General features: G+C 54.8%; 1 protein-coding gene across 2 annotated transcripts in view; it reads left to right on the plus strand.

Annotated features, from left to right (window-relative positions):
• OMA1 (OMA1 zinc metallopeptidase) overlaps positions 1-20478 on the plus strand; it is a 108411-nt gene that overhangs the window by 3959 nt on the left and 83974 nt on the right. For both annotated transcript variants that reach the window (XR_012725067.1, XM_075321156.1), the window contains exons 2-3: positions 1121-1516; positions 1819-2047. Coding sequence is in view for 1 of the 2 variants with exons in the window: in XM_075321156.1 (XP_075177271.1) it covers positions 1125-1516; positions 1819-2047 (621 nt within the window). In the remaining variant the exon portion in view is untranslated. The remainder of the gene's footprint in view (positions 1-1120; positions 1517-1818; positions 2048-20478) is intronic.

Raw genomic sequence — 20478 nt, forward strand, 5'->3', positions numbered from 1 at the left:
CAGACAATCCGCACACAAATCTGCATCTTGGTCACATACCCTTAAGGCCCTGTGCACACAGTGCAGTTTTTGATGCTTTTTTTGGTGCAGTTTATTGTGCAGTGTGTTGGCTTGCAGTTTTTGGTGCAGAAAAAAGAAGCAGTATGTGAATTGTTGGTCTGATTATTTTTCCTGCTTTTTTTTTACGGTATGTGCGCACGCTGCAGATTAGGTGCAGAAATTTCCCTCACCAAAAAACACACCTTGTGGCACAAAAACGCACTAAAAAAAACGCATGTGTTTTTGTTAAATCAATGCCTGTTAGTCTCTGAGCCCACGGGAGAAGATACCTGCGGAACTTTCTGCAGGTATTTCCGCATGTTCACGCAACAGCTCCCCGGAATTCGCAGCTATCCATTGCTGCATATTTTATGCGGAATGGTTGCGGAAAACGTGCGGAATTCGAGTGTTATTCTTGTGGATTTCACCCCCTGTATCTACATAGTAGAAAGGCAGGAAATCCGCAGGAAAATCCACATGAATAACTGACATGGAAATCCGCAGCATTTTCCGCAGGTGCAAAATCTGCAGCATTGAAACAGCACACACCAAATCACATAGGATAACATGGGGAGTGTCTGTAGTTGCGCAAACCTGTGGATTTATCTAGAAATCCGCAGGTTTTCCGCAGCAAAATCCGTAGATATTTTCTCCTATGGGCACATAGCCTTAGGGCTTAAAAAAAAAACAAAACAGGAAAAATGCACTAAATGCACCCAAAACTGCAAGGAAAAAAGAAGCAACGTGCGCACAGCCTTTCTGAATTCTCATTGACTTTGCTGGGATAATGATAGACATGTTGATTTGGGCAACAATCTGCACCAAATCTGCAACAAAAAACTCAGCATCCGCACACAGCCTTAACCCTTCCAGCCATTGAATTCATTAAAAGCGAATGAGTTTTTCAGCCACAAGGTGCACAGCCAAAAAAAATCAGCGTGCGCACATGACCTCCTGTTTTCCTGTGATGTGTGTGGATGATTGATAGCAGCGGTTCCTCCATGTCTGTAGATCACTGGTGAACGTTACATTATGGTAGAGAATTGATCGTTACAATGATGCCTTCTTTTTCTGTCTCCAGGAGGATGAGGATGGAGGCCGCCCGGATCTTGTGCATCTGCAGACAGAGAATCTCCTCGCTGAACAGAGTCGTCTCTTCTCGATTAACCCTTTGTAGTCACTTATATGCACCAAATACAAGAAGAACAGAGCAGATCCTGAGGACTGGAGGGTACCGGCCCGCTTGGCCATCGCCTGCCGCATCCCCCATAGCCAGGAGTGCGGTGTATGGAGGGCACGGCCAAGTGGTGTACAGCAGTTATATACAGAACTCGGGGGTCTCCTCCAGGCTCCTTCATCACTACCCCAGGGACATCAGGTCCATCCACACCACCCGCCGCCTCAATGTTATCCTACCGCCGCACATCTGGCTTTTAATCAAACCACTGCAGAAACTGTTTGCTATTATCCTTGGCAGGTCAGGTATAACCAGTAACTTTGATTTATTATGCATTCCTGAAATACTCTGTGCTGCAGTGAATCCTGCTTATATTTGATGCCCTTGTATCTTTTTAACACTTCCACAATATGGTGCTGTCCTCAGTAACATCATCACATAAGTGAGCTGTGCCCTCAAAGATCATCAGCGTCTCCCCTGAAATACTTTGTGCTGCTGGAAAACTGTATTCTCTGCAATGTGTGACTCCCGTCCGGTCTCTGTCCTCTCGCACCCTGGCATCGCTGTCTTGTCTTCATCTCGCCTGTCTGTTGCTTTTCTAGGAGTGTGAGGAGATGGTGGAAATCTCTTCCAGAAAACAAGCGACAGCTGTTCAAGGAGAGTGTGCGGCGGAATAAGTGGAAGCTTCTCCTCGGGGCGGGAGCGCTGGGGTGCGTCATTATTGTCTTCTACTTCACCAATCTGGAGGAGACGCCTATCACCGGGCGCAGCCGCCTCCTGGTGTTCAGGAAGGAGGACTACAACCTGCTCACCAGCCTGGAGTATGAGAACGTGAGTGTCCGCCCCGGAAACACTGTACAGTGAATGTATTGAATGTACACAACAGTGAGCGCAGCTCTGGAGTATAATACAGGAGGTAACTCAGGATAAGTACAGGATAAGTAATGTAATGTATGTACACAGTGACTGCACCAGCAGAATAGTGAGTGCAGCTCTGGAGTATAATACAGGATGTAACTCAGGATCAGTACAGGATAAGTAATGTAATGTATGTACACAGTGACTGGACCAGCAGAATAGTGAGTGCAGCTCTGGAGTATAATACAGGGTGTAACTCAGGATCAGTACAGGATAAGTAATGTAATGTATGCACACAATGACTCCACCAGCAGAATAGTGAGTGCAGCTCTGGAGTATAATACAGAATGTAACTCCAGATCAGTACATGATAAGTAATGTAATGTATGTACACAGTGACTGGACCAGCAGAATAGTGAGTGCAGCTCTAGAATATAATACAGGAGGTAACTCAGGATAAGTACAGGATAAGTAATGTAATGTATGGACACAGTGACTGCACCAGCAGAATAGTGAGTACAGCTCTGGAGTATAATACAGGATGTAACTCAGGATCAGTACATGATAAGTAATGTAATGTACTGTATGTACACAGTGACTGCACCAGCAAAATAGTGAGTGCAGCTCTGGAGTATAATACAGGATGTAACTTAGGATCAGTGCAGGATAAGTCCTGTATGTATTAAAGAGGTATTCCTATCTCACAAATTTTTATGGCTGTCAGTGGAAAGGTGGTTGACATTCACATTCATTTGCATGACATGAATATATCAGGTGGCCTGATTCTACGCATCGGGTATTCTAGAATTTACGTATTGTGTAGTTCATGTATGATTTTTGTTATATATATATATAGATGTTGTTGTGTGTAGTTATCAAGTGTTTGTGTAGGGGCTGTACATGTTCTGGGTGTTGTCTGGGTGTGTGGGGGGGTGAGAGCGGTGTTGTTTGTGTGTTGCATTGTTTGTAGAGCGCTGTGTGTCTGTAGCGTTGTGTGTGTGTGTTGCGCGGTTGGTGTGGGGTGTGTGTGTGCGTTTTTGGGGGGAGGTATATTTCATGCAATGTGTGTGTTGTGCTGTATGTGCGTATATTTGTGTGTGCCGTGGTGTTTGTGTGTTGGGTGTTGTGTGTGTGCGGCGTTGTCTGTGTGTGTGGGTGTCTGTGTAGGGCAGTGTTTGTGGTTCCCAGTGTGTGTGTGTGTGTGTGTGTGTGTGTGTGTGTGTGTGTGTGTGTGTGTGTGTTGTGCAGTGCGTGTGTGGCGGTGTGTGTGTGTGTGTTTTGGGGGGAGGTGTGCACCCCCCATCGTGCTCCATCCCCCATGCTGCGCACCCCCCATCGTGCTCCATCCCCCATGCTGCGCACCCCCCATCGTGCTCCATCCCCCATGCTGCGCACCCCCCATCGTGCTCCATCCCCCATGCTGCGCACTCCCCATTGTGCTCCATCCCCCATGCTGCGCACTCCCCATTGTGCTCCATCCCTCATGCTGCGCACTCCCCATTGTGCTCCATCCCCCATGCTGCGCACTCCCCATCGTGCTCCATCCCCCATGCTGCGCATTCCCCATCGTGCCCCATCCCCCATGCTGCGCACTCCCAAACGTGCTCCATCCCCCATGCTGCGCACTCCCCATCGTGCTCCATCCTCCATGCTGCACACTCCCAAACGTGCTCCATCCCCCATGCTGCTCACTCCCCATCGTGCTCCATCCCCCATGCTGCGCACCCCCCATCGTGCTCCATCCCCCATGCTGCGCACCCCCCATCATGCTCCATCCCACATGCTGCGCACTCCCCATCGTGCTCCATCCCCCATGCTGCGCACCCCCCATCGTGCTCCATCCCCCATGCTGCGCACCTTCCATCGTGCTCCATCCCCCATGCTGCGCACTCCCCATTGTGCTCCATCCCTCATGCTGCGCACTCCCCATCGTGCTCCATCCCCCATGCTGCGCATTCCCCATCGTGCTCCACCCCCCATGCTGCGCACTCCCAAACGTGCTCCATCCCCCATGCTGCGCACTCCCCATCGTGCTCCATCCCCCATGCTGCGCACCCCCCATCGTGCTCCATCCCCCATGCTGCTCACTCCCCATTGTGCTCCATCCCTCATGCTGCGCACTCCCCATTGTGCTCCATCCCTCATGCTGCGCACTCCCCATTGTGCTCCATCCCCCATGCTGCGCACCCCCCATCGTGCTCCATCCCCCATGCTGCGCACTCCCCATCGTGCTCCATCCCCCATGCTGCGCATTCCCCATCGTGCTCCATCCCCCATGCTGCGCACCCCCCATCGTGCTCCATCCCCCATGCTGCGCACCTTCCATCGTGCTCCATCCCCCATGCTGCGCACTCCCCATTGTGCTCCATCCCCCATGCTGCGCACCTTCCATCGTGCTCCATCCCCCATGCTGCGCACTCCCCATCGTGCTCCATCCCTCATGCTGCGCACTCCCCATTGTGCTCCATCCCCCATGCTGCGCACTCCCCATCGTGCTCCATCCCCCATGCTGCGCATTCCCCATCGTGCTCCATCCCCCATGCTGCGCACTCCCAAACGTGCTCCTTCCCCCATGCTGCGCACTCCCCATCGTGCTCCATCCCCCATGCTGCACACTCCCAAACGTGCTCCATCCCCCATGCTGCGCACCCCCCATCGTGCTCCATCCCCCATGCTGCGCACCCCCCATCGTGCTCCATCCCCCATGCTGCTCACTCCCCATTGTGCTCCATCCCCCATGCTGCGCACTCCCCATTGTGCTCCATCCCCCATGCTGCGCATTCCCGATCGTGCTCCATCCCCCATGCTGCGCACTCCCCATCGTGCTCTATCCCCCATGCTGCGCACTCCCCATCGTGCTCCATCCCCCATGCTGCGCACCCCCCATCGTGCTCCATCCCCCATGCTGCGCACCCCCCATCGTGCTCCATCACCCATGCTGCGCACTCCCCATCGTGCTCCATCCCCCATGCTGCGCACTCCCCATCGTGCTCCATCCCCCATGCTGCGCACTCCCCATCGTGCTCCATCCCCCATGCTGCGCACTCCCCATCGTGCTCCATCCCCCATGCTGCGCACTCCCCATCGTGCTCCATCCCCCATGCTGTGCACCCCCCATCCACAGTCACACATCAGACAGTATACACGCACACATCTGATCGCATACACTCACACACACACCCCACTTCTCCCTGTGCCCACCGGTGGGCGGTCCCAGCAGCTGTGCTGCACGCCGTGCTCCTCTGCCGACACTCACAGATCCGATCGCATACACTCACACACACACACTCACACATCAGAACACACTCACAGACATCCGATCGCATACACTCACACACACACACTGACAATATCGCACATACGCGCTCACACAATCACAACATCCGGAGATACCACATGCTTCCGGCCATGTGATCCTCCGGCAGTTCCTGGAAGGTCACTGCGCGCACAGGATCGCCGCCGAGAAGCAAGCTATATCACGGGATGTTGTGAGTGTATGGATGCGATCTGATGTGTGTGTGAGGTGTGTGTGAGAGTGAGTGTGATCTGATGTGTGTGTGTGCGTGTGTGTGTGTTCCGCCGCTGCAGGACCTTGATGCGCTCACCTGGGAGCCGGTGTACGCTGGTAACCATGCTACAATATTACTCGATGTGTTCCATGGTTACCAGCGTACCCCGCCCCTTGCTCGCACGGGAGCCCACACCAGCGTACGCCGGCGTACGCTGATGTGGGCTCCCGGGGGTACAGCACTCACCTGGGAGTCGGTTCGGGGAATGCGTGCGGGGGGCGGGGCCAGAGCGAGCGTACAATGCGTGAGGGGGGCGGGGCGTGCCGAGTTGCCAATGCGTGCAGGGGGCCGGGGCGAGAGGCCAATCCGTGTGAGGGGGCGGAGCCAAGGCGAGGCGAGCGGCCAATCCGTGCGGGGCGGGGCCATGGCGAGCCCAGCGGCCTATCCGCTGTTTGTCACTGTAAGGACACAATTTTGGAGCAAGACAGACAGACAGACAGACAGAATAAGGCAATTATATATATAGACTAGAAGGTGGCCCGATTCTACGCATCGGGTATTCTAGAATTTACGTATTGTGTAGTTCATGTATGATTTTTGTTATATATATAGATGTTGTTGTGTGTAGTTACCAAGTGTTTGTGTAGGGGCTGTACATGTTCTGGGTGTTGTCTGGGTGTGACGGGGGGTGAGAGCGGTGTTGTATGTGTGTTGCGTGTGTTGCGTTGTTTGTGGAGCGCAGTGTGTCTGTAGCGTTGTGTGTGTGTTGCGCGGTTTGTGTGTGTGTGGTGTGTTTTGGGGGGAGGTATGTTTTGTGCAATGTGTGTGTTGTGCGGTATGTGCGTATATTTGTGTGTGCCGCGGTGTTTGTGTGTTGGGTGTTGTGTGTGTGCAGCGTTGTCTGTGTGTGGGTGTCTGTGTAGGGCAGTTGTTTGTGGTTCCCAGTGTGTGTGTGTGTGTGGTGTGTTGTGCAGTGCGCGCGCGTGTGTGTGTGTGTGTGTGTTGGGGGGAGGTGCGCACTCCCAAACGTGCTCCATCCCCCATGCGGCGCACTCCCCATCGTGCTCCATCCCCCATGCAGCGCACTCCCCATCGTGCTCCATCCCCTATGCTGCGCACCCCCCATCGTGCTCCATCTCCCATGCTGCGCACTCCCAAACGTGCTCCATCCGCCATGCTGCGCACTCCCAAACGTGCTCCATCCGCCATGCTGCGCACTCCCAAACGTGCTCCATCCGCCATACTCCGCACTCCCCATCGTGCTCCATCCCCGATGCTGCGCACCCCCCCATCATGCTCCATCCCCGATGCTGCGCACCCCCCCCATCGTGCTCCATCCCCCATGCTGCACCAGCATCAGCCTCTCTGCCCCCAGCATCAGCTTCTCTGCCCCCAGCATCAGCCTCTCTCCTCCCAGCATCAGCCTCTCTCCTCCCAGCATCAGCCTCTCTCATCCTAGCATCAGCCTCTCTCCTCCCAGCATCAGCCTCTCCTCTCTGTCCCCAGCATCAGCCTCTCTCCTCCCAGCCTTCCCCAGCATCAGCCTCTCTCCTCCCAGCCTCCCTCCTCCCACCCTCCCCCAGCATCAGCCTCCCTCTCCCAGCCTCCCCCAGCATCACCCTCCCCCAGCATCAGCCTCCCTCCTCCCAGCCTCCCTCAGCATCAGCCTCCCTCTCCCAGCCTCCCCAAGCATCAGCCTCCACCAGCATCAGCCTCTCTCCTTCCAGCCTCCCCCAGCATCAGTCTCCGCCAGCATCAGCCTCTCTCCTTCCAGCCTCCTCCAGCATCAGCCTCCCTCTCCCAGCCTTCCCCAGGATCAGCCTCTCTCCTCCCAGCCTCCGTCCTCCCAGCCTTCCCCAGCATCAGCTTTCCCCTCCCAGCCTCCCTCAGCATCAGCCTTCCCCAGCATCAGCCTCTCTCCTCCCAGCCTCAGCCTCTCTCCTTCCAGCCTCCCCCAGCATCAGCCTCTCTCCTTCCAGCCTCCCTCAGCATCAGCCTTCCCTTCCCAGCCTTCCCCAGGATCAGCCTGTCTCCTCCCAGCCTCCTTCCTCCCAGCCTCCCCCTCCCAGCCTCCCTTAGCATCAGCCTTCCGCTCCCAGTCTCCCCCAGCATCAGCCTCCCCAAGCATCAGCCTCCACCAGCATCAGCCTCTCTCCTTCCAGCCTCCCCCAGCATCAGCCTCTCTCCTTCCAGCCTCCCTCAGCATCAGCCTCCCGTTCCCAGCCTTCCCCAGGATCAGCCTCTCTCCTCCCAGCCTCCTTCCTCCCAGCCTCCCCTTCCCAGCCTCCCTCAGCATCAGCCTTCCCCTCCCAGTCTCCCCCAGCATCAGCCTCCCCCAGCATCAGCCTCCCCAAGCATCAGCCTCCACCAGCATCAGCCTCTCTCCTTCCAGCCTCCCCCAGCATCAGCCTCCCCAAGCATCAGCCTCCACCAGCATCAGCCTCCCTCGTCCCAGCCTCCCCCAGCATCAGCCTCCCCCTCCCAGCCTCCCCCAGCATCAGCCTCTCTCCTCCCAGCATCAGCCTCTCTCATCCCAGCATCAGCCTCTCTCCTCCCAGCATCAGCCTCTCCTCTCTGTCCCCAGCATCAGCCTCTCTCTTCCCAGCCTTCCCCAGCATCAGCCTCTCTCCTCCCAGCCTCCCCCAGCATCAGCCTCCCCCAGCATCAGCCTCTCTTCTTCCAGCCTCCCCCAGCATCAGCCTCTCTTCTTCCAGCCTCCCCCAGCATCAGCCTCTCTCCTTCCAGCCTCCCCCAGCATCAGCCTCCCTCTCCCAGCCTTCCCCAGGATCAGCCTCTCTCCTCCCAGCCTCCGTCCTCCCAGCCTTCCCCAGCATCAGCTTTCCCCTCCCAGCCTCCCTCAGCATCAGCCTTCCCCAGCATCAGCCTCTCTCCTCCCAGCCTCAGCCTCTCTCCTTTCAGCCTCCCCCAGCATCAGCCTCTCTCCTTCCAGCCTCCCTCAGCATCAGCCTCCCCTTCCCAGCCTTCCCCAGGATCAGCCTCTCTCCTCCCAGCCTCCTTCCTCCCAGCCTCCCCCTCCCAGCCTCCTTCAGCATCAGCCTTCCCCTCCCAGTCTCCCCCAGCATCAGCCTCCCCCTCCCAGCCTTCCCCATGATCAGCCTCATTGCTCCCAGCCTCCTCCAGCACGCCGTGCTCCTCTGCCGACACTCACACACCCGATCGCATCCACTCACACACACCCGATCGCATCCACTCACACACACCCGATCGCATCCACTCACACACACCCGATCGCATCCACTCACACACACACGATCGCATCCACTCACACACACCCAATCGCATACACTCACACACACAGACACTGACGATATCGCACATACGCGCTGACATTCACAACATCCGGAGATACCACATGCTTCTGGCCATGTGATCCTCCGTCAGGTCCTGGAAGGTCACAACAGCACAGTATCGAGGCCGAGAAGCAAGCGATATCGCCGGATGCTGTGAGTGTGTGGATGCGATGTGAGGTGTGTGTGAGGTGTGTGTGAGGTGTGTGTGAGAGTGAGTGTGATCTGATGTGTGTGTATGTTTGTGTGTGTGCTGTTATGTGTGTGCGTGTGGATCTTCCGCCGCAGCAGGACCTTGATGCGCTTGTAACCATGCGAGCATGGTTACCAACGCATCCACACCACTCCCGTGCGAGCGGGGGCCGGGGTGGGGGTGGGGTGGGGGGGGAGTACAGTACTCACCTCCGTGACAGCCGTGTCAGTTCGGGGAATGCGCGGGGGGGGGGGGAAGGGGGAGGGGGGAGGAGTACAGTACTCACCTCCGTGACAGCCGTGTCAGTTCGGGGAATGCGCGGGGGGAGGGAGGGGGCGGGGCCAGAGCTAGCGTGCATTGCGTGAGGGGGGTGGGGCGTGGCGTGGCCGAATTGCCAATGCCTGCAGGGTGCCGGGGCGAGAGGCCAATCTGTGGGGGGGGCGGAGCCTGGGCGAGCGGCTGGCCAATCTGTGTGGGGGCGCAGCCTGGGCAAGCGGCCAATCCGTGTGGGGGGGCGGGGCCATGGCGAGCTCAGCGGCCAATCAGCTTTGTGTCACCGTAAGGACACAATTTTGGAGCATGACAGACAGACAGATAGACAGACAGCCAGACAGACAGACAGACAGAATAAGGCAATTATATATATAGATAAGAATATGCCTTTAATTCTGATTTTCATGTAGAAACTGTGAAATGTTCCCAGATGATTTGGGACATTGTTAAATCGGGTGTCACTGTTGTGGCCTGCTCAGTGGGGGCTGTTTGCAAGATTTATGGCCCCTTGGTCTAGATATTAGGAGTCGATGAGCACTTTTCTATACAATGAGCAGGGTGCATCCATAGCAGCAGGCATTGCACCTTGTACACACAGGGCACCTGCTCCCATCGCGTCGGGCATCTTTCATTCTCACATTTTTCTTATGAATGACGCCGCCATCTACTTAAGCAACAAAGATCAGATGTGTTATTTGCACAGTTAAGTACCAGCTGTGAACAATTCCCCTTGATGAAAAGCTAATGGATTTTGAAAGAACGACTTCAGTAAAAGAAAGAGAGAAAAAAGAAACAGAACATTTTTCAAGGCCAAACTAGTGAAAAACAGCAGGATGGTAATATGGTAATAAAGACGCTGAGGATTTCCTTGTAATGCTGCCATGAGTGATCACAGCAAAATCAACTCATATTTGCTAATATTATTAGATGATGCAGAGAGTGAACTGTTATACGGATTGTTTTACATGGATCTGGTGCAGAGGGAGCGTTGTAGGCAGCCATAATCCTGCAGGTATCACCGCACTGTCCTCCAGTCCTGAGCAGGTGCAGTTATGGGGTGAGACGGCTACAGAGGAAATATCCTCACGTTACTGAGAAGCTCTGACATTCACTAGTCTGGGAAAACTCAGTGTTTTTTCCTCTACTGGAACTAATGGGCCGAGGACGACCCCTGATAACAGCCCAGAGCATTACCCTCCTCCATCAGACACCGGATAGAGAAATGTGATCCATCCCTGCACAGAATGTGGCTCCTCCAGAACCAAGTGGTGGCGGCTTTACACCACTCCATCCGACAGGTGCTTGGCATTGTGCTTGGTGGTGCACGGCTCTGCATTGTGCTTGGTGATGCACGGCTCAGCATTGTGCTTGGTGATGCACGGCTCGGCATTGTGCTTGGTGATGTACGGCTCGGCATTGTGCTTGGTGGTGCATGGCTCGGCATTGTGCTTGGTGATGCATGGCTCGGCATTGTGCTTGGTGATGCATGGCTCGGCATTGTGCTTGGTGATGTATGGCTCGGTATTGTGCTTGGTGATGCACGGCTCGGCATTGTGCTTGGTGATGCATGGCTCGGCATTGTGCTTGGCGATGTATGGCTCAGCATTGTGCTTGGTGATGTATGGCTCGGCATTGTGCTTGGTGATGTACGGCTCCGCATTCTGCTTGGTGATGTACGGCTCAGCATTGTGCTTGGTGATGTACGGCTCGGCATTGTGCTTGGTGATGGACGGCTCGGCATTGTGCTTGGTGATGTACGGCTCGGCATTGTGCTTGGTGATGCACGGCTTGGCATTGTGCTTGGTGATGTACGGCTCGGCATTGTATTTGGCAATGTATGGCTGCAGCTCCTCGTTCATGAAGCTCCCGGCAGGTGCAGTGTTTGCACTGATATTACCGTAATACTCCTCATCGGTTTTCTTTTCTTTTTCGCTCCTAATTGGGAGACCCAGACAATTGGGTGTATAGCTACTGCCTCCGGAGGCCGCACAAAGTACTACACTTAAAAGTGTAAGGCCCCTCCCCTTCTGGCTATACACCCCCCCGTGGGAGCACGGGTCCCTCAGTTTTTTGCTTTGTGCGAAGGAGGTCAGACACGCACGCATAGCTCCACTATTTAGTCAGCAGCAGCTGCTGACTATGTCGGATGGAAGAAAAGAGGGCCCATACAGGGCCCCCAGCATGCTCCCTTCTCACCCCACTTTCTGTCGGTGGTGCTTGTTAAGGTTGAGGTACCCATTGCGGGTACGGAGGCTGGAGCCCACATGCTGCATCCTTCCCCATCCCCATTAGGGCTCTGGGCGAAGTGGGATTTTACCGGTCTCCAGGCACTGAGACCGTGCTCCATCCGCAGCCCCTGCAGAAGCCGCTGGATATGGAGCTGAGTATCGTCAGGGACATGGTCCTGCTCCGTCAAGGTACTCTGTGTCCCCGTGCATACGCGCGCACACCGCAGCATTGCTGGGTGTGTTAGTGCGCCGGGGACAACAGCGCTGCTGCGCTTGTGCCATTTCCTCACTTCAGCTTAGCTGAGTGGGTAGACTCAGGGAGAACGGTCGCGCCGGCCGCTCGGACTGCGACGCGGCTGGGACTTGTGGTGCGCCGGGGACTTCCGCGCTGGCCGTGCATATATCACGGCCGCGCTTATTACTACAGTCCCCGGCTTTTGCGGCCTAGTTCGTTCGTTCCCGCCTCCGCACCTGCCAGTCAGGAGGAGGGCGGGACGCTGTACAGACCATCAGCGCTGAGGGCTGGAGTCTTTTTTACATACTCCAGCCCTCACACCAGGCACAGTAGGACGCAGTTTCCCGCACTTTGTTTGTGGCACGCCCACGGTCCGCCCCTCTTCACTGAACGCCGGCAGCCATTCCTGCCTGCACGCTGAGCTGCAGAGGGGAGACGGGGAGACCCAGACACGGGATTCTACGGCCTCATACCCGCTGTTCAGCGGGCGGTAAGCAGCCCTCAAGGGCTCACCCCCACTTGTGCCGTTTGTATACTGAGTATTTTGTGTTTGCAAATACTTTGTACTGTACGGTCGCTGGTGATTCTCGGCTATATACCCTCCTAGATTACAAGGAGGCAACAGCATGTCGTCCGCAAAACGCAAGGGTGCTAAGGCACAGACATTATATGCTGCCTGTACCGCATGTGGGGCTGCTCTACCGGCAGGTTCCACTGACCCCCATTGTGTGCAGTGCTCGGCCCCTGTGCAACTTGCACAGCCGGGGCCTCTGCTGGACGTGACCCAGAGTGTACCACCTGTGAATGCTGTCCAGGTGACAGGAACGGAGTTTGCAGCTTTTGCTGACAGATCGTCTATGACCATGTCAAAGATTCTTGAAACATTGCAGTCTAGACCAGTAACTCAGACCATGGACACTGTGGCATCATTGCTCCCTGGTCCCCCTCAGCTGGAACACTTCCAAGCTCCGGGGGTGTCACATGCACCCCAGGGTGACGATTCTGACTCAGACAACAGTCCCAGACAACCTAAGCGGGCTCGTTATGAGGGGCCCTCAACTTCGTCTCACTGGTCAGGATCCCAGCGGGACGAATCTATGGGTGATGAGGCGGATGTAACTGATCAAGATTCTGATCCTGGGACCGCTCTCAATCTGGATACACCGGATGGTGACGCCATAGTGAATGATCTTATAGCGTCCATCAATAGGATGTTAGATATTTCCCCGCCAGCTCTTCCTGCGGAGGAGGCAGCTTCACAGCAGGAGAAATTCCATTTCAGATATCCCAAGCGTAAATTAAGCACTTTTCTGGACCACTCTGACTTTAGAGATGCAATCCAGAAACACCACGCTTATCCTGAGAAGCGGTTTTCTAAACGGCTTAAAGATACACGCTATCCTTTTCCCCCTGACGTGGTCAAGGGTTGGACCCAGTGTCCCAAGGTGGACCCTCCAATCTCCAGGCTTGCAGCTAGATCTTTAGTTGCAGTAGAAGATGGAGCGGCACTTAAAGATGCCACTGACAGGCAGATGGAGCTCTGGCTGAAATCCATCTATGAAGCTATTGGAGCGTCGTTGGCGCCAGCTTTTGCAGCCGTATGGGCACTCCAAGCCATTTCAGCTGGGCTTATACAAGTCGACTCGGTCACACGTACATCTGCCCCGCAGGTGGCACCATTGACCTCTCAAATGTCTGCATTCGCGTCTTACGCGATTAATGCTGTCCTGGACTCTACGAGCCGTACGGCGGTGGCGTCAGCCAACTCCGTGGTTTTGCGCAGAGCCCTGTGGTTGAGAGAATGGAAGGCAGATTCTGCTTCCAAGAAGTGCTTAACCAGTTTGCCTTTTTTCTCGCGACCGATTGTTTGGGGAGCGTTTGGATGAAATCATTAAACACTCCAAGGGTAAGGACTCATCCTTACCTCAACACAGACAAAACAAGCCCCAACAAAGGAGGGGTCAGACTGGTTTTCGGTCCTTTCGAGGCTCAGGCAGGTCCCAATTCTCCTCGTCCAAAAGGACTCAAAAGGATCAGAGAGGCTCAGATTCTTGGCGGACTCAGTCACGCCCAAAAAAGACAGCAGGAAGAACTGTTACCAAGACGGCTTCCTCATGACTTTCAGCCTCCTCTCTCCGCATCCTCGGTCGGTGGCAGGCTCTCCCGCTTTGGCGACATTTGGCTGTCACAGGTCAAAGACCGTTGGGTGAAGGACATTCTGTCTCACGGGTACAGGATAGAGTTCAGCTCTCGTCCTCCAACTCGTTTCTTCAGAACTTCCCCACCGCCCGACCGAGCCGATGCTCTGCTGCAGGCGGTGGCCGCTCTAAAGGCGGAAGGAGTGGTGACTTCCGTTCCTCTTCAGGAACAAGGTCACGGTTTTTACTCCAATCTGTTTGTGGTGCCAAAGAAGGACGGGTCCTTTCGGCCCGTCCTGGATCTAAAGTTGCTCAACAAACACGTAAAAACCAGGAGGTTCCGGATGGAATCTCTACGCTCCGTCATAGCCTCAATGTCTCAAGGAGATTTCTTAGCATCAATAGACATCAAAGATGCTTATCTTCACGTGCCGATTGCGCCAGAGCATCAGCGTTTTCTACGCTTCGTTATAGAAAGCGAACACCTGCAGTTCGTAGCGTTACCTTTCGGGCTGGCAACAGCCCCTCGGGTCTTCACCAAGGTCATGGCAGCAGTAGTAGCTGTCCTGCACTCGCAGGGTCACTCTGTGATCCCGTATTTGGACGATCTACTTATAAAGGCACCCTCTCAAGAGGCATGCCAACACAGTCTGGACGTGGCACTGAAGACTCTCCAGAGTTTCGGGTGGATTATCAACTTTTCAAAGTCAAATCTAACCCCGACCCAATCACTAACATATCTTGGCATGGAGTTTCATACTCTCTCAGCGATAGTGAAGCTTCCACTGGACAAGCAGTGCTCTCCGCAGACAGGGGTGCAATCTCTCCTGCAGAACCAGTCCCACTCCTTGAGGCGCCTCATGCATTTCCTAGGGAAGATGGTGGCAGCAATGGAAGCAGTCCCTTTCGCGCAGTTTCATCTGCGCCCTCTACAATGGGACATTCTCCGCCAATGGGACGGGAAGTCGACGTCCCTCGACAGGGATGTCTCCCTCTCTCAGGCAGCCAAGGACTCTCTCCGATGGTGGCTTCTTCCCACCTCATTGTCAAAAGGAAAGTCGTTCCTACCCCCATCCTGGGCGGTGGTCACGACAGATGCGAGCCTATCAGGGTGGGGAGCAGTGTTTCTTCACCACAGGGCTCAGGGTACGTGGACTCAGAGAGAGTCCACCCTTCAGATCAATGTTCTGGAAATCAGAGCAGTCTATCTTGCTCTGCGAGCCTTCCAACAGTGGCTGGAGGGCAAGCAGATCCGGATTCAGTCGGACAATTCCACAGCGGTGGCGTACATCAACCACCAAGGGGGAACACGCAGTCGGCAAGCCTTTCAAGAAGTCCGGCGGATTCTGACGTGGGTGGAAAACACAGCATCCACCATATCCGCAGTTCACATCCCAGGCGTGGAAAACTGGGAAGCAGACTTTCTCAGTCGCCAGGGCATGGACGCAGGGGAATGGTCCCTTCACCCGGACGTGTTTCAGGAGATCTGTCGCCGCTGGGGGATGCCGGACGTCGACCTGATGGCGTCACGGCACAACAACAAGGTCCCGGTTTTCATGGCACGGTCTCACGATCACCGAGCTCTGGCGGCAGACGCCTTAGTTCAGGATTGGTCGCAGTTCCGACTACCTTATGTGTTTCCACCTCTGGCATTGTTGCCCAGAGTGCTCCGCAAAATCAGGTCCGACTGCCGTTGCGCCATTCTCGTCGCTCCAGACTGGCCAAGGAGGTCGTGGTACCCGGATCTGTGGCATCTTACGGTAGGACAACCGTGGGCGCTACCAGGCCGTCCAGACTTGCTGTCTCAAGGGCCGTTTTTCCATCTGAATTCTGCGGCCCTGAACCTGACTGTGTGGCCATTGAGTCCTGGATCCTAGGGACCTCAGGTTTATCTCATGATGTTGTTGCCACCATGAGACAGGCTAGGAAACCATCCTCCGCCAAGATCTACCACAGAACGTGGAAGATATTCTTATCTTGGTGCTCCGCTCAGGGAGTTTCTCCCTGGCCATTTGCATTGCCTATTTTTCTTTCCTTCCTGCAGTCTGGGTTGGAAAAAGGTTTGTCGCTTAGCTCCCTTAAAGGACAAGTCTCTGCGCTATCCGTATTCTTTCAGAAGCGCCTGGCGCGACTTCCTAAGGTACGCACGTTCCTGCAAGGGGTTTGTCATATCGTTCCCCCTTACAAGCGGCCATTGGAACCCTGGGATCTGAACAAGGTTCTAATTGCTCTCCAGAAGCCACCTTTCGAGCCTATGAAGGAGATTTCCTTTTCTCGGCTTTCACAGAAAGTGGCTTTTCTGGTGGCGGTCACGTCTCTTCGGAGAGTGTCAGAGCTGGCGGCGTTATCTTGAAAATCTCCCTTCCTGGTGTTTCACCAAGACAAGGTAGTACTGCGTCCAATTCCAGAGTTTCTTCCCAAGGTGGTATCTTCCTTTCATCTCAATCAGGATATCACTTTACCATCTTTGTGTCCGCATCCAGTTCACCAATTTGAAAAGGGTTTGCATCTGTTGGACCTGGTGAGAGCACTCAGGATCTACATTTCCCGCACGGCGCCTCTGCGCCGTTCGGATGCACTCTTTATCCTGGTCGCTGGTTATGAGCCGTTCAGCGGTAGCATCCGCCAATTCGGTGGCAGTCCGCAGAGCCATGTGGCTACGTGAATGGAAGGCAGACTCTGCCTCCAAGAAATTCTTAACCGGTTTGCCATTTTCTGGCGACCGTTTGTTTGGCGAGCAATTGGACGAAATTATTAAACAATCCAAGGGAAAGGACTCGTCCTTACCCCAGTCTAAACAAAACAAACCTCAACAGCGGAAGTTTCAATCGAGGTTTCAGTCCTTTCGGCCCTCGGCCAAGTCACGTTCCTCCACGTCAAACAGGTCGGAGAAGGGCCAGAGAAACCCTTCTGCATGGCGGTCTAAGGCACGGCCTAAAAAGACCGCCGGAGGCACCGCCACCAAGGCGGCCTCTTCATGACTCTCGGCCTCCCCAAACCGCATCCTCGGTCGGTGGCAGGCTCTCCCGCTTTTGCGACGCCTGGTGGCCACATGTCCAAGACCGATGGGTGAGAGACATTCTGTCTCACGGTTACCGGATAGAGTTCAGCTCTCGTCCTCCAACTCGTTTCTTCACAACATCTCCGCCCCCAGAGCGAGCCGCTGCACTCTTTCAGGCGGTGAATGCGCTGAAGGCAGAAGGAGTGGTGATTCCCGTTCCCCCTCAGGAACATGGTCACGGCTTCTACTCCAACTTGTTCGTGGTGCCAAAAAAGGACGGATCTTTCCGTCCCGTTCTAGACCTCAAACTGCTCAACAAGCATGTCAGCACCAGAAGGTTTCGGATGGAATCTCTCCGCTCGGTCATCGCCTCAATGTCACAAGGAGACTTCCTAGCATCGATAGACATCAAGGATGCTTATCTCCATGTGCCGATCGCACCCGAACATCAACGTTTCTTGCGTTTCGCCATTGGGGACGAACACCTTCAGTTCGTGGCACTGCCATTCGGCTTGGCGACAGCCCCACGGGTCTTCACCAAGATCATGGCAACAGTGGTGGCGGTCCTACACTCTCAGGGCCACTCGGTGATCCCTTACTTAGACGATCTCCTAGTCAAGGCACCCTCCTGGGTGGCTTGCCAGCACAGCCTGACCATTGCCCTGGAGACTCTCCAGAGGTTCGGGTGGATCATCAATTTCCCAAAGTCAAAATTGACACCGACCCAATCCCTGACTTACCTCGGGATGGAGTTTCATACCCTGTCAGCGATAGTGAAGCTTCCGCTGGACAAACAGCGTTCACTACAGACAGGGGTCCAATCTCTTCTTCGGGGTCAGTCACACTCTTTTGAGACGCCTTATGCACTTCCTAGGGAAGATGGTGGCAGCAATGGAAGCAGTTCCCTTTGCGCAGTTTCATCTGTGTCCACTTCAGTGGGACATTCTCCGCAAATGGGACAAGAGGTCGACGTCCCTCGACAGGAACGTTTCCCTGTCAAGAGCAGCCAAAACCTCCCTTCAGTGGTGGCTTCTTCCCACTTCTTTGTCGAAGGGAAAATCCTTCCTGCCCCCATCCTGGGCTGTGGTCACGACAGACGCGAGCCTGTCAGGGTGGGGAGCGGTCTTCCTCCACCACAGGGCTCAGGGAACCTGGACTCCGACAGAGTCCTCCCTGCAGATCAACGTTCTGGAGATAAGGGCAGTGTATCTAGCCCTAAAAGCGTTCCAGCGGTGGCTGGAGGGCAGGCAGATCCGAATACAGTCGGACAACGCCACGGCGGTCGCGTACATCAACCACCAGGGCGGCACACGCAGTCGTCAAGCCTTCCAAGAAGTTCGGCGGATTCTGCTGTGGGCGGAAGCCACAGCCTCCACCATCTCCGCAGTTCACATCCCGGGCGTAGAAAACTGGGAAGCAGACTTTCTCAGTCGCCAGGGCATGGACGCAGGGGAATGGTCTCTTCACCCGGACGTGTTTCAAGAGATCTGTTGCCGCTGGAGAACGCCGGACGTCGATCTAATGGCGTCTCGGCACAACAACAAAGTCCCGGCATTCATGGCACGGTCTCAGGATCACAGGGCGCTGGCGGCAGATGCGTTAGTTCAGGACTGGTCGCAGTTTCGACTACCCTATGTATTTCCCCCTCTGGCACTTCTGCCCAGAGTGTTACGCAAGATGAGGTCCGACTGCAGGCGCGCCATCCTCGTCGCTCCAGACTGGCCGAGGAGGTCGTGGTACCCGGATCTGTGGCATCTCACGGTGGGGCAACCGTGGGCACTCCCAGACCGACCAGACTTGCTTTCTCAAGGGCCATTTTTCCATCTGAATTCTGCGGCCCTCAACCTGACTGTGTGGCCATTAAGTCTTGGCTCCTAGCCTCATCAGGTTTATCTCAAGATGTCATTGCCACCATGAGACAGGCCAGGAAATCAACGTCCGCCAAGATCTACCACAGGACTTGGAAGATCTTCTTAGCCTGGTGCTCGGATAGGGGTTTTGCTCCCTGGCCGTTTGCATTGCCCACTTTTCTTTCCTTTCTTCAATCAGGATTGGACAAGGGTTTGTCTCTTGCCTCTCTCAAGGGACAAGTGTCGGCGCTTTCAGTGTTTTTTCAAAAGCGTCTAGCCAGACTCTCGCAGGTCCGCACGTTCCTGCAGGGAGTTTGCCACATAGTCCCACCTTACAAGCGTCCGCTAGAACCCTGGGATCTTAACAAGGTGCTGACGGCTCTCCAGAAGCCACCTTTCGAGCCGATGCGGGAGATCTCTCTATCTCGCCTTTCACAGAAAGTGGCCTTCCTAGTGGCAGTCACTTCACTTAGGAGAGTGTCTGAGCTAGCAGCGCTGTCATGCAAAGTCCCCTTCCTGGTCTTTCACAAGGATAAGGTGGTCCTGCGTCCGGTCCCGGAATTTCTCCCCAAGGTGGTATCCTCTTTTCATCTCAATCAGGATATCTCCTTGCCTTCTTTTTGCCCTCATCCAGTTCACCAATGTGAAAAGGATTTGCACTTGTTAGACCTCGTGAGAGCACTCAGAATCTACATTTCTCGCACGGCGCCCCTGCGCCGTTCGGATGCGCTCTTTATCCTTGTCGCTGGCCAGCGTAAGGGGTCTCAGGCTTCCAAGTCAACCTTGGCTAGGTGGATCAAGGAACCGATTCTTGAAGCCTACCGTTCATCGGGGCTTCAGATTCCTTCAGGGCTGAAAGCCCATTCTACCAGAGCCGTGGGTGCATCCTGGGCTTTGCGGCACCAGGCTACGGCTCAGCAGGTGTGTCAGGCGGCTACCTGGTCGAGTCTGCACACCTTCACTAAACACTATCAGGTGCATGCCTATGCTTCGGCAGAGGCTAGCCTAGATAGGCAAGTCCTTCAGGCGGCAATTGCCCACCTGTAAGAGGGGGCCGGTTTCCGGCTCTTTTTATCGAGGTATTCTGTTACCCACCCAGGGATTGCTTTTGGACATCCCAATTGTCTGGGTCTCCCAATGGAGCGACAAAGAAGAAGGGAATTTTGTTTACTTACCGTAAATTCCTTTTCTTCTAGCTCCTATTGGGAGACCCAGCACCCGCCCCTGTTCCCTTCGGGCTGGTTGTTCTTTTGTGTACACATGTTGTTCATGTTCAATTGTTCTTTGGTTAATGGTTCAGTTCTCCGAACATCCTTCGGATTGAATTTACCTTAGACCAATTTATAAGTTTCCTCCTTCCTGCTTTGGCGCCAAAACTGATGGGCCCGTGATGCACGGGAGGGTGTATAGCAGAGGGGAGGGGTTACACTTTTTAAAGTGTAATACTTTGTGTGGCCTCCGGAGGCAGAAGCTATACACCCAATTGTCTGGGTCTCCCAATAGGAGCTAGAAGAAAAGGAATTTACGGTAAGTAAACAAAATTCCCTTCATTTGTGTCCATATTGATGCGCCCAATGTGACCAGTAAAACCATCCACCCACTAGTGACTAGTTATGGAGTAATATGGGAGCGGGGCATATACCTATGCAAATTTGGACACATTCAGGCA

This window comes from Anomaloglossus baeobatrachus, chromosome 8 (genome assembly GCF_048569485.1).
Source record: "Anomaloglossus baeobatrachus isolate aAnoBae1 chromosome 8, aAnoBae1.hap1, whole genome shotgun sequence".
NCBI lineage: Eukaryota > Metazoa > Chordata > Amphibia > Anura > Aromobatidae > Anomaloglossus > Anomaloglossus baeobatrachus.